Source organism: Pholcus phalangioides, unplaced genomic scaffold, assembly GCF_987345545.1.
Source record: "Pholcus phalangioides strain wild (caught in Gottingen) unplaced genomic scaffold, Ppha-v1.0 ptg000017l_1, whole genome shotgun sequence".
NCBI classification, from domain to species: Eukaryota; Metazoa; Arthropoda; class Arachnida; order Araneae; family Pholcidae; genus Pholcus; species Pholcus phalangioides.
In genome coordinates this window covers 38,169,331-38,184,384 of record NW_028301610.1, presented here as the reverse complement: position 1 = coordinate 38,184,384, position 15,054 = coordinate 38,169,331, and the positions used below count along the sequence as shown (strand labels likewise).

Here is a 15,054-nt window from a genome sequence, read left to right as displayed (position 1 = left end):
CCATTTCAGATGTTTAATTCTGTCCATGATATCATATAGCTTTGTGTGGCTACTTATCCAAGTAATTCGTTTTCTGTCGCTCCCCTTGTGATGCCTAGCATAGATCTTTCCATGCTCCTTTGTGATGTCTGTAGCCTTTGTATCGTCTTGCTTGTGAGAGTCCATGTTTCAGCTCCATAGTTCAGTGCTGGTAGCACATACTGGTTAAGCACTTTTCTTTTCACGCATAATGTCATGTGGCTCTTCAGAATAACATAGTTTTTTGCCAAAAGTGCTCCATCCAATCCTGATCCTTCTGTTTATTTCATTATTGATTCCGTTGTCCATGGTAATTTCTTGTCCCAGGTATACATAGCTTTCTACTTCTATCTCTGTGTTGTTGAGCAAGATTGTCCTTCAATGCAAAGGGGTTGAACATAACTTTAGTTTTTTTGCAGATTAATTTTCAAGCCCACCTGAATACTTGCCTTTGCCAGTTCTTGTATCATTTCTTCTAGTTCATCTGGATTACTGCTGATAACAACGTCGTCTGCAAAACGCAAATTGTTAAGAAATTCTCTATTTATCTTAATACCTTTCTCATCCCAATTCATTTTTCTGAAAACTTCTTCTAAAACAGCGGTAAAGAGTTTTGGTGAAATAATATCACCCTATCCGACTCCTTTTCCAAGTTTAATCTTTGCTTTTCCTTTATCCAAACGAATCGTTGCAGTTGCTTTGTCACATATCAGGGTTCCCAGCAACCTGGAAAGTCAGGGAAAATGTTAAATACTTGTAAAAAGTCAGGGAAAATCCATAATATTTGGGAAAAGTCAGAAAATCTGAAGGAAAAAAGATTAAATGGGGATGAATTCCCATTCCAGTGGTTAGTCTTCACTTTTTCCTCATGGAAGATTATCTCTTTCAGATCCTCTGGGAGAGAATAAGGAAGCCTTATCAACAATCTTTATCTGCATTTTCCTCTGGATCTCCTCCTGAGAGATATTGGTGTACATGAGCAAAATGTGTTATCAGTTGAAGGATGAGATTTTACATACTGAAAACCAATGCTGGTCAAGGTCACAGAACCTGCTTTTTCAGGAAATGGATGAAAGGGCGGAAGCTTAAGGAGGAGACCCTCTTTTCCATTGTTGAAAACAAAGCCAATACCAGCTCTAATTTCTTTTCTATCTCTTCTGAGGAAATGGTTTATACTCTTGCTTTTTTTTGCTGCCTCTGTATAGGGGGCAATTCAAATATGTCAAGATGGGGGGGGGGGTTACCTGTGGGTTGTATGGAAGGCAATTGAATGGAATGAAACAACTCAGTGGTGTATGTTTTTTGTTTATAGAATTCTCCTTGCTACACACATTTCACGGACATTACAAGACACCAGAAATGGGTAAAATTGAAAAAGTTTTCTCTTTCAAAGAAAACAGTTTCTCTGAATTTTTTTAGTAAGAGATGGGTTGAAAATGTATAATATTCGGAAAGAGCTATAGACATTTTTGACAATGTGAAATTTATATAGAACAAGTCTCTTTGAGGTAAGCCTGCTACCGCTGTTGGCCGGGCAGTAAAAGATACTTCATTATGTGTGAGATAAGTTTTTTTAAGACTGTCCCTCCAGAGTGCAAGTCATTTCTAAAAAAATTTCAAAGCTCCAAACATTTTGTTCTTTTTTTGTTTGAAGCTCTTTTCAAAATCTCGTGTGAAAACTTGTTGCAAGATTGGAATCTGATAAATTAGAGGCTGCAGCTTCTGCAAAAAAACTTCTTGAAATTGATCTGGATTGAGAAGCTGCCCCTGATTTTAATTTTCATGAATAAAATCAGTCAACATGTTTTTTGTTTTTGATCTCACACCCTTAAAATGCTCTTTCACACCCCTGGTTAAGAACCACTGATTCTAGGTTTTGTGACTCTGATGTTACCCAATAGCATTAGATTGTCTTCTGTATTTTTAGGACATGTAGAGATATAAACAATGTTTACAAAGCTCTGCAAAGAGCTAGAAATAAAAGTGTGCTTCATTTATGAAAAATTGTGTCACTGGCATTGAACAGTAAAATGTAAACAAATCCCTTTTAGGAAAGATGGATAGCGCAGCAAAACCATCCAGTTCATCGGGACTTATTTACATTGGACCTTGCAACTTATACATTTGCACTGTGATTTTGAAAGTGGTCTCGAAGGAGCATCATTCTTAAAAAATCTGGCATGCGTTTGTAATTTTCTGTGCATTGAGAAAGAGAGTGCCCCTCGTCTTACTTTTTCTAATTTTTTGAGTGGGAATCCTGTGTATGCTTTTTGGTCAGGGAAAATTTTGAGTCATGGTCAGGAAAAGTCATGGAAATCAGGCCCGTTATTTAGGGGGGGGCAGGGGAGGGGCCGTTGCCCCCCCCCCGGCTTTTGAAAATACACTACACAAATGGTATATAAATATATATATATGCGTACCTTTAGTACATGCTCTTTGACCCCCCCCCCCCCCGGAAAAAGTTGAAATGACAGCCCTGATGGAAATGATTGAGCAGATTTTGCTGGGAACCCTGTATATTTTCTTGATGATATTGTGATGTAAATCTTCTCTACCCCAATTGCATCTAGAGCTTTAACAACAGCAGATGTGAAGACAGAGTCAAATGCTTTCTCAAAATCAATGAAGGTCATACACAATGGTAATTCATATTCCTTGCGCCTCTGTATGTTCCCTGATTGTTTGGATGTGATCCATTGTACTAAATTCACTTCGAAATCCTGCTTGTTCTTTTAGTTGAGCTTCGTCCAATTTGGATTCAAGCCTATATGTCAGCACTTTGGTGAAGATTTTATAAATTACTGATTGGTAGATAATTCTTGATATCCTTTTTTTGCCCTTTTTACAAAGAAGAACCATCATTGCATTATTTTATTCTTCTGGCACATCCGATTTTGTGAGTCAATTTGTGAACAAAGCAGCTAGCATACTGGAAAATTCTTCACCTGCTTCTTTAATAATGCCTATTGAAATCCCATCCTCACCTGGGCATTTTTTTGTTTTCATTCATCTTATAGCCTTGTAGACTTCTTCTTTCAGCACAGGTGCTACTTGTACAAATTCTGCTTCATTTTCTTTTCTTCCTGCTCTATTTACTCTATTCCAATCTTGTTCTTCATGTTTGTATAGAGTATTATAAAATTCCTCAACAATACTAATAATTTAATTTCCATTTTTTGTGATGGTTCCATCTTTCCTTTTTAGTGTAAAAATTTCCTTTCTCCCAACACATTTTTCATTTTGCTGATTTTAAGCTCCTATTATCTTCCAGTGCTTTCTTTACAATATCACAATTAATTCTGTAATCTGCTTTCGTAATGTCTTACAAAGTTCTGCATATTCCACTTTTTGATTTAGAGTCATTCTTCTTAATCTGGAATTCTCTCCAGTCTTTCATCAGTTTCTTTGTTTCTTCTTCACCACTTTGATTTCATTTTCTCCAGTAACTTCTTTTGCTACTTCTTTTAGGGTAGTGGTTAAAGTTCTGTTCATTGTGGTGACATCTCTTGTCCATCTTCAGTGGTGTTATATAGCAAATCAAATCGGTTCTTCAGCTCTAACTGTAATTTATATACATGTTCTTGAAGCTTTGCCATACCAATTACAGTTTTTGTATTTTTGATAAGTTTTGCTCTTTCCATTCCAGTGTTAAGCATTATTCTACATCTCACCAGTCAATGATCACTTCTTGTATTGAATTTGTTGAGAACACTGCAGTCTTGGATCATATGCTTCTTATTAGATAGGTCGGATGGATATAGTCGATCTCGCTTGTTGTTCCAGTTGGGCTTCTCCAGGTCCACTTTCTTCGGGGTTTCTTCTTAAAAAACAAATTGATGATGCATAACTGTTCACTCTCTGCAAATTCGACAAGCCTTTTTCCTCTGTCGTTTCGTTCACCATAATCGTGACTTCCAACTGAGCTTTAACCATTTCTTCTCTCTCCAATTCTGGCATTGAAGTCACCCATTATTATTTTGATATGATGGTTTCCTTTACTATGCATCTAGTCTAATTCTTCATAAAAGTATATATATATATATATATATATTATATATATAAATCATGATTTTTGTTTCGAAAACTACTTCTGTTAATTGGAAATTTAAAATAAATAAAATGTTTGAATCGAATTTTTCAGGTCTTCCAGACCCACCAGTTAATGTACAAGTGGAACAAGGACCCCAGGATGGGTCACTTCTAGTCACCTGGTTACCTGTTCCTACTCATCCTGTATCATCTCTGGTTTCTCCAGTTATTGGATATGCAGTATTTGCTGCTGGTAAAAAAGTTGCTGAAGTTGATAGTCCATCAGGTACCAAACAATTTCTAACATTTAAATCATGAGAATTATTAACTATATGTTATTTCATATCTGTGCAATTATCATAAACTAACTGAAAATATTTTACTGAAATTTAACAATAGATGTTTAATTTCAAAAAAAAAGTTTCATTAATTTAGTGCTTATTGAACAGAATATTCCACTTCTACAAAACAGAATATTCCACTTTGCACGTCCACCAAGTTTTATTACATTTCATCCAGTACATTACTTGCTAGAGGGCTCTGGACACATTGTATATCCACCCACTATATAATTTCATGATGTCTTCAACATCAATATGAACATATGATAGGAGATGATTGATTTAGTGATAAAATGAAATGGTATGATAAAAAAAGATGCATACAAAAAAACTTCAGCTATACAGGGCGTCTCATAAATAGAGGTACAAACTTAGAGAACATTAAAAGAATTGAGAATTGCATAGAAACCCTTGACCAGAAATGCCATTGCTGGTAGGCAGCGCTGTTCATGAGAGTGATGGAGGGGAGGTGTTATTTTTCCTCATTCGAGCATTAGTTGCTGTAGGAAGAGCATGCAACAAACAGGAAGCTGGCAGACATGCATATGCATTTAGAGTATGGATTATCTGATGGCAATGCACAAGCAGAAGCAGCTGAACGACTGTATCAAGAACTGTTCCCACAGAGACACGTACCAGGCTGCTGTATATTTCCGTATGTGCATCAAATTTAATCTTTTTTTTAAGGGTCTTATGAGGTAACACGCATAGTGAGGGCCGGCCATTAGTGATTCTTATGCCCGCCATGGAAGAAAATGTGTTGAATGTCAGAGAGAGAAATCTCGGAATCTCTGTCTTGAGTCCTTTCAATTCTTTTACCTCTGCCACCTTCCCATGATGGTTCCGCAGTCATGGGTACCTATGCAATTCTCAATCCTTTTTTCTACCTCCCCCTAAAGTTGGTACCTCAATTTATGAGACACTCTGTGTACAGGATGGTCAGAATTGAAGTAGTGATATTTAGAGCCTGATTGTGTCCAAGATTGTTTCCCATGCATTATCTAATCGATGTGAGTGTCCCCTTCTCTAAAAGTAGGTGCTGTATAGGCGCTGCCCACAAGAAATGACCACATTGATATAAATACGGTGTACACTGTATATCTCTACAGCTGCAGAACATTTCCTGCAGTGCCATCTACTATCAAAATTCATGACTAATTTGGTACAGTACAAAATTTAGTAGCTCCTTAATAAAAATACTGCAAACTATTTTATCATTGAAAAACATTGCTGTTGATAACCATTTTTTAATTATCCACCCTCAAAGTTAGTCATTTTCTGGACACTTCTAATAGGGAGACTGTTATACCTTGGCACAACTTTTTTTGCAATTTTTACCATATAAATTACACTAAATTCATTTTTAGTAACTGTATACCATATGGAACATCATATAAATTTGAAATTACCTTTTTTTCTTATTGTAATCATGAAATATGGGTTTTTGAAATGACAAAAATGTTCCAAGGTACAACAAGGGGTCTTGTACCTTAAAGCATGCACTGTTGTACCTTGAAACAGGGTAAAATTACAAAACTAAAAAAATACAAATATTGCAGGAAAAATAATGTAACTTTTTTTAAAATATAAATCATATATAAAATATCAAAATGATGACACAAAGGTGATTATTAATATATATAATTAAAAGTAACAATAATGTAGGTAGGAACGTATCTATATTGATGAAATACATAATTATTTTTATTACACCTGTAAAAAGGAAAATTATGTTTCTAAATCTTTAGTTCTGTAAGTTCCTTTGATGCTAGGTGATTTCCTTAGCTCTTTTACTATAAAGGTCTGGTAAAAGACCTTCTTTTACAAAACGTGAAAAAAACAACCAATAAGCCTATTGGTTACATTCACTCGAATGCAACTGGCATGCTTATTGGTTGTATTTTTCAAGTTTTATAGAATCACTTACCAAGCTTTTATAGTGTAATCCCATCATTAACCACTTCATAAAGAGGTTTTGGCAAGAAATTTGGATTATCTCTATTTAAGGATTTAATGATAAATATGGTGAACTTGTACTAACCTAACCGCTCCTTAGAAAAAAAAAAAAGAAAAAAAAAGTGATAATATAGATAAAAGAGGTTTTCAAGAGGCTTTAGAGAGATACATTACAAAGAAAGGAGGGGAAAAAAAACAACTTTCATAAATAATAGGGTTGTTATAAATCTTCACAATGGTAAAGAGAGAGGTAAGAAAACAAAGACACTGATAAAAAATAATAAATTTTTTCTCACCTCTCTTCCTAAAGCAATTCATTTTGTAAAAGCTTTTGTTGTATGCATTTCACACTAAACTTCGTTTTTCCAACAAATTTAGTTAGGAAGTAACCGAAGGCGAATGGAAGAAAAGAAATGGATATAGCTGAAGTTTTTATGGAGGAAAAAAGTATAGAACTAAAATTTAAAATATAAATCGCATTTAAAAGCAAAAAAAGAAGTATTAAAATTAGTGTAAGTTGAGTATTCCAAGGCAAACTGGAAAAGTTTTAAATTTTGTACTGCCCCAAGGTACACGATGCTCTATTATTTGTGAAAAATATTACTTTAAATATTACTAATGATGTTTGGTATGGTTGAGCATTTGGTACGATTTACCAAGAGAATGCATAGATTACAATTACTAAATATAGTTCACAAAACTTGAATCATTGGGAAGAAACACAGCAAAAACAAAAACGCAATTTTTTTACTTTGTGCCTAGTTGAAAAATATCAGTCAATGACCCATAGACAAAGAGCTGAAACCACATTCTGTTATAAGGTTATGTATTTCTAATCTCTTGCACTCCAAAAAACAGCTAGAAAATAATACTGTCAAAACTTTTTCAAGTGTTTCAAGGTTTACTATGGTCAAGGCACAACAGTTTTCCTATTTATTAAATAAATTGTTTGAATACTTTTTCTGATAGGTGACCACGCTTTGATTGATGGATTTCAATTGCTTACTGCAAATAAGAAGTGCATTACAGTTAGAAGCAAATGTGTTGATGGTCTGTCCACTGATTCAATTTTATGTATTGTTCCTAATGACCTTCTTAGGTGTGTCCAAAAGGTAGGTCTCGATTTACCTTTTTCTACTTCCTGTTTTATCTTCTCTCAGTAATACTTGGGTGCTTATTTGTAGTTTTTTTTTATTATTTATTCTAGAACTTCCCCAGATATTTTCAATGACCATACAATATCCATTATGATAAATTACAGTTAGTATTCAGAAATTGGCTTTATACTTGGAGCCTTGTTATCACAGGATTTAAAAGCATATAATTCCAAATCATTTGAATACTGCATATTGTATATGGATAAGAATTTTCAGAAAATATCAGGCAAGTTTACATAGTTTGTGCAGTATGTGATGTGCATACATTTCCTGCCAAAAAAAAAGGTGAAAATTTGTTGATCACACAGATTGACTTTTTTAAAGGTAAGTTATAAATATTTTCTGCTATGTTTAGAGATCATTTGGTTCAAATCAATTCTAAATCTTCATTGAATTGTTATTAAAAATAATGAAAGATTTGTCATTTTTACATCATTATTGTAATTTTTTTATAAAGTTGAAAAAACAAATCATGATGAATGTTACATGACAATGGAAAAAAAAATTCATCAAGATATCCCCATGGATCTATACTGATGAACATGAAGTAAAAGTATTAAGAGATGTATCTTGAAAATTTTCATTAGCATATTTTGTTCATATGCATACACATTTAATAAAAAAAAAAGCCAGAGAATCTGTACTCTCATCATCCAAATGCATTTCATACATTATTTTGAATTCTTTGATATTTATTACATTTAGTTCATTTCTTTGTTCTTTCTTCTTAAAATGTCATTTCTTTATATTAATTTTTATAATGCCATTTTTTAGATGCTTTCAGTACAACTGTAATAACTTACTACACTGTATGAAATGTCAGCTGATTATGTTGGTTTGATTTTTTTGTTGCTAGGTTGTAGTAAAGGGTATTTATAATTGCCATTTCAAAAAAGCACAATCAATACTGTTTACTTTGGTTTTTTGAGTTTTTGAAAACAAATTGAATAGTCTTTTGAATTTGAAATATAAAAATTATTTTTGAATTTTGTGGTCTGGAAGTAATCAATCAGCAGATAACAATGAAAAGCTATTTAAATTGATTTTCGTTTGACTATAACTTTATAATTTTAATGTCAAAATTTAAAAAAAACCTAGTTTTTCTTGAACAAAATACAATTTGGATTTGTTATTCTAAATGTCTATTCAATAAAATAATAATCAAAACTAAATTGGTGGTTGATAATTCTTTATGGATGGTTTTGCTTCAGATTAAATATTTCTAGGAATACAATAAAACAAGTAAAGTTACACGAAAAATAAAATTTGTAATTTTTAAACGTTTTTGATACATTTTTCACAAATGAGATTTCATTGCAGAAAATGTACATAATTTTTTAACTGCAAAAAACAATCATTAAGTTAAATTGCTTTGGAATCAATGTACTAGAGGGTACCCTGGATATAAAAAATAGTATATATAATTAGGGTGAACATACATCCCATATACACCGGGACAGTCTCAGTTTTTTCTGTTTTTCTGGCTGTCCTGACTTTTTTGCAAAAATGTCCCAGTTTTTCATATATTTTCAATGAAGCTAACTTGACTTTTATTCTTCAAATCAGCGGTTAAAATTATTTTCCCAACTCAGAAATTACATTACAATAATGACGACTACAAATATGCATATTTATTTCACATATTTTTCATATTTTTTTAATTCACTGCTAGTGGCACTTCATTTCCCTCAATTGATGACTTTTCTGTGATTTTAGCATGAATTGGCAACTTTGTTTACTTTTGATTCTCTGAAATTTACGAGGTGTAATTGCACAGAAACAATAACAAATGATGCATAGAAATTGAAACCGTAGAACAATGGACAGTAAAAAATGCATTAGCTTTTATACTATTTCACAATAGAATCTAAATTATCCAAAGATAATTTGACTTTTTTGTGCTTAAATAGTGAAAGCTAAACCCAACCTAAAGTAAATAACCCAACTCCATCAAAATTATTTGTTTCGTCACATAAAACATCAAGTGTAGATCATATGAAAAATGTGCATGAAATCGTTCAATTTGTGATGATGTAACCACATTTTTATTTATAAAATATTTTTTTCTGTGAATACCATACAAAGCCACTTGGCATTTCAAAGCTTTTAAACTCAACACAGAACTTGTGTACTACATTCAATCTTGGTTAATTTGAATTTTAATGTATAGTTGACCTGTATTTGTGCTTCAATTTAATTTACTGTTGAATTTTATTAATAATGTTTTTGGATATAAAAGGATTTGGATAATTTAAAACTAAAGAATCATGATTTTTTTAGCATGAGTAAACATGAGCATTCTGGAACAATTATAGAAGTTTATGATCTGAAAAAACCATGGGCAGAGATATGGCCCCCCAGTATCTAATGTATAATTGTATATATGTAATGATCTAATGTATATATGAATTGACATCATCATCATGTCCCCCCAGACGTTCAAGTTTATCTCCGCCTATGCTCAAAACCAAGATTTTTTATATAAATCTAAACGCACCTTCCCTTTGTCAATTTGAATTCATCAAAAGGGATTGCTAGAGAGCTATTTAAAAAATGAAGCATAGCTCTGATTAAACAGATATACAGCGCTAATAGTAAAAATTCAATGTGTGTTTATTGATAATTTAATTGGCCATTTTAACAATGTTGAACCAAAGAGATAGCCATTGAGGTTGCCAATTACGTCTCTAATAAGACTATCATTGTTAAAACCAAATATCACACACAAGGTGTAATTCAATATCTTAAGCATTTTTATCATTGCCAAGTGATATGGAAAGTGCTTGAAAACATGAATTACGATATATGTATGCATGCAAATAGACCATGATACCACCTGAATGATTAGTAAAACTCAGGTTTTTGCAGAACACTACTCTGACAGTTTTTGTAAAGCATGGTTGTGAAATTGATTTTTAAATTTACGGATATGCTATTTCTAGAATAGTGAAATAGCAGAAATGGGGCTATTATAAATATACTTCACTTATGAATGTAGTAAGAGCTTGGTATAACATTGATCACTTTTAACATTCTCCGGCCTATAACATCAGTTTTTAAATGTCTTTTCCAACATGATTAGCAAATATGATTCACTCTTTATTAAATCACCCTGCATATGAAGTCATTTTTATTCAGTCCTCAGTGGTGGCATTATACCATGGACTGGCTGTACTATGTGAGTGTTCATAATGAAGTTGTTATTTTTCGGCCAACCTACAGATCTGGTACCGCTGAATTATATAATTAGATATTTTTGTAGTCCCCTTGAAATTTGAATCAACCAAGTTTGAATGTATTTGGTCGGAAAGAAACTTGTAACATTAATTGATCTATTTTCCACAATGTATTTCAAATTTTAGCATTATTATATTTTTGTTAGACATAATAAAGTTCAAAATATCAGTTTCTTTGAAATGTGGAACATTAAAGGAATGACCATTGAAGACACCTTCCATCAGATAATGTATTATGTATCTAGAGAGCTTCATTGCAATTGAAAAGAAATATTTTTTTCATGTAAAAATACAAATGGTGAAATATATTTTTTAATCTTTGATGATGCAAAAGGATAAGAAAAATATTTTGAAACATATTTTTGATGAATTGAATAAATTATATTATACTATTAAAAACTTTTTTATACCTATTAATCTTGTAAAATATGGATTTTTAATTCAAATAAATTCAATTTGAATTTTTAATTCAAATAAATTCAATTTGAATTTTTAATTCAAATAAATTCAATTTGAATTTTTAATTCAAATAAATTCAATTTGAATTTTTAATTCAAATAAATTCAATTTGAATTTTTAATTCAAAATAAAAAATAATTTTGTGCAAAATATTCAATTTATCATGCTTTCGTTTCTTAAATTCTGACATTTATGTATCTATTGATATAATTTTTTTTTTTTTTTGAAAAGTATAAATTTTTGAAACTTTTCTTATATATTTATACAAAAATTGCCACGTTTTTAAGACAAATAAATTACACTGGTCGAATGGTCGACGCGTTTCGGCTCTTCAATGGAGAGCCGTCATCAGGACCTCGTGGTCAGAACTCACACGAATGAAGAGTGATGTTTACGTCTGGTCGTCCGAAGAGTTCGCCTTTGTATTTGCTGCGTCCAGTCTCTTCGGACGACCAGACGTAAACATCACTCTTCATTCGTGTGAGTTCTGACCACGAGGTCCTGATGACGGCTCTCCATTGAAGAGCCGAAACGCGTCGACCATTCGACCAGTGTAATTTATTTGTCTTAAAAACGTGGCAATTTTTGTATAAATTAAAACCAGGCAAAGTTACTCATTTTTTTGTGATAATATTTTCTTATATAGTTTTTTTTTTATTTAGGTTTTTACATAAGCTTTAACTATGTATAAATTCAAATTAGATATATATCTGCTCAATATTCGTCTAATGAATGTACTAGATTTGTGTATATTGGCAGTTGCAAAATAAGGATTGATGTATAAGATTTCACTATGCTGCAATATTTTCCCACATATTTTTAGTTTTGAGAGAAATCTTGAAATTTCATCATTTTGTATACTGAGTTCCCAAGTTTAGAAAATTTATGATACAAAAAAAATGTCAATTGCTAAAATAAAAATAAGTAGCATTAACAAGATTTGTTAGTTTTTTAATCATTACAGCAGTGTTTAATGATACGCTAAAACCTGCTATATTGTCCACCTGTCTAAATTGAACTTCTTTTCAAAGAAAGGCTACACCTTTGCAAGTTGACCAGAAAATGTTTTTCACCAAGGTACTCAACTTACACAGGTTTTACTGTACTCTGAGGTCAGATTCAGTTTGTTTTTTCTTCTGATGTGTCTTTCATGATTCAAAATAAGAAATTCTGTTTGAAGTGACACATCCAGTAGATGTGCTTTCATGGAAAATCTCCATACACTTCCATAAGTAATTTGATTTGGTACTTGCTCTAGGATGGGAAATGGAGTATATCTTGCTTATTCAATACGTTCAACATCTCAACTATTTTTAACACCCACGCCTGTAATGTTATGTGCAATACTGGACCTTTTGGCTGCTCTCTTTTGACTCTTCTTTTAACGTGATCACACACAAAGTCATCTGAAATATCTCCTTAAATTAATTTCATTCTCTACCCAAAATATTTACTAAAACTGTTTTACAACTTCCAATTTCCATATTACATTTTTCCTAGAGACACTGCTTTTCTCTATTCCACCTCTGTCACATGATGTGTGGCACACATTTTTGTAAATTTGCATATGGCATATGTATTGCTTTCAACTTAATCAGCTTTTGTTAAATATATCTCAAGTATGTATCTTTTTGATTTTGCAGCTATAATCTGATTGAAACACTGTCAATTTTTACAATTTGTATCCCAGCGGGTGTATATAGTTCTTAAACAGTTGAGTAAAAGTCTAAACTATTAGAGATGAGCAGATTTAATTTTTTTTTCTTGTATAGCTTAATATATATTTGTAATATTTTTGAATTTTTGTGTAAAATTGTGCATCATTTTTTTTAGATATATTCATAGCCTTGCAATACTGCAATGACATTTTAATAAATCTCTTTTCAATTGTTTTTTATATTTTTATTCTTAGAAAAGTTGATTGCTGCTATTGCATGTGTGTAGTTGATGTTGCCATTGCATTGTTGACATGCATGCATGCAACCTACAGTTTTGCTCTAGTCCAAGTGCAGCTTTTCTAAGTGAGCTTCTATTCGCTCAAACATCTACAGAAAAAGTATGACAAAAATCCTGTGTGCCTTTAAGTTATTGTTTTTAACACATTCATCACATCTTAACAGTCAATGATTTAAATTCAATTTAAAAGAATAAATATGGTATCCAATTGCATGGAACATTTTTAAATTTCAAAGAAAAATTTTTTTTCTAGATATTAGTGCTGAGATTAACTTTGAAAAGAAAAAGTTGTTGATCTCTATCTTAGCGCTAATATCCAGAAAATCTTTCTGTTATGTGTATGTAATCATTTTTTTTCACTCATCCAACTGTATAGCGAGTGAAAAAAGAAAAAAGTTATAGCTGAGATAAAAAGGTTAAAAAATTTATTTAACAATACTTACCAATGAAGCATCTTGAGAGAAGGGAGAGAGCACAATTGTATTTCTGGCATATACACAGGGAGATATCTCATCCCTGTATAAATTTTTGTACATGAAAGAAATACAGGGAAGAAATTGAGGAGTTAAATCTGTTCAAACAACAAACACATGTATGGGAAATCAAGAAATGCATTAAAAAGGATTTTCTTGGAAGCAATACTTGCAGAATTTTTGTAACAAGTAATATTATAAAATTTATTTGTATGAGTGAGCAAACAAGATTTGCTGGAGCCACCTTCCTCTGGTTTTATAAACATAGATGCTGTTATTGCAGTTTATGGGGGGGGGGGGAACTTCCTAGTCTTTGTAAACATATGCTAGCAATGAGAGATAGAGGTTCATGAAGAACTTTTTTTTCTATTCGTTGCAAAATTTTTGTTTAGTCATAATTTTTTTTTCTGTCAGATTATTCTGAATGTCACTAATCATTACTCTGATATAATGGATTATGAATTAAATTTTAATAAATCTTGGTGTAATAATACATTACATTTTTAGGGCTGCAGCCAGAAATTTCTTTTGAAGGATGACAACTACTATTTTGAGGGGGGGGGGAGATTAGTTGTACAGTAAACTTAACCATGTTATTCTATATACAGTACATGCTGCTTATTGGAATCCCAGAAAATGTTATCATTTGAGTGTTATTATCGTTTCTTCAAAGTACAAAACAGATTAATATCATAGGGGAAAAGATTTTTTTATAGTTATCAGAACTTCAATTTATGTGGTAAATTTTTTTTTTTGCCTAAATTTATTTTTGCACATTCTGAAGCTAAGGTTGAACCAGATGTATTTTTTCCCTGTAAATTATTGTTACCAACCAATAAGGATGTAGGAGGTCAGAAGGTGTGCCACACCCCTTGTTTATAAACATTTCTGTGCTTGGTTCAAAATTTCCTATTCGGGCAGTAGTAGCCGCTATAATCTATGTATGCATGTGAAGCTGCATTTGCATGGCCTACTCATAGTGGAGACAAATGTAATTTTGAAAAAAAAAACTCCTAGCTTCAGTTCTTAGTCAGTTTCTTTCAGTTGACCAGTTTCATAGTTAATTGGCCCAAAGACTTTCTTATCTTCTTTCTGTTATCTATGGAATGTAGTGTATATTAAAAAAAATTATAGCAATTTGTAAAACATGTTAGATGGTTCGATTCAAACTCCTCATAATGGCCGAAAAAATAATAAATGTAGAATTTTAGCTTAAAGCAAAAATATTCTGTTTTAGAACAATTGAAGAAAACCCCATCATGATCGAACATTTTATAATCAGTTATTGTGGATGAGAAAAACTGAATTTTTTTCCCATTTGGATCAAACAGATCTGTTGTCACTGTATTCACTCTGTTATATAGTTATCAATCAATTATTTGAAGATGATGCTACTTTCTGCTATTCATACAAAGGTTCAGACAACTGG

The 15,054-nt window shown here is 31.9% G+C and overlaps 1 protein-coding gene across 7 annotated transcripts in view; it reads left to right on the top strand.

Annotated features, from left to right (window-relative positions):
* Window positions 1–15,054, top strand: part of LOC149073001 (RIMS-binding protein 2-like) — a 240,323-nt gene that overhangs the window by 119,395 nt on the left and 105,874 nt on the right. For all 7 annotated transcript variants that reach the window (XM_089246380.1, XM_089246386.1, XM_089246383.1 and 4 more), the window contains 2 exons: window positions 4,160–4,333; window positions 7,314–7,456. In XM_089246380.1, coding sequence (XP_089102506.1) covers window positions 4,160–4,333; window positions 7,314–7,456 — 317 coding nt within the window. The remainder of the gene's footprint in view (window positions 1–4,159; window positions 4,334–7,313; window positions 7,457–15,054) is intronic.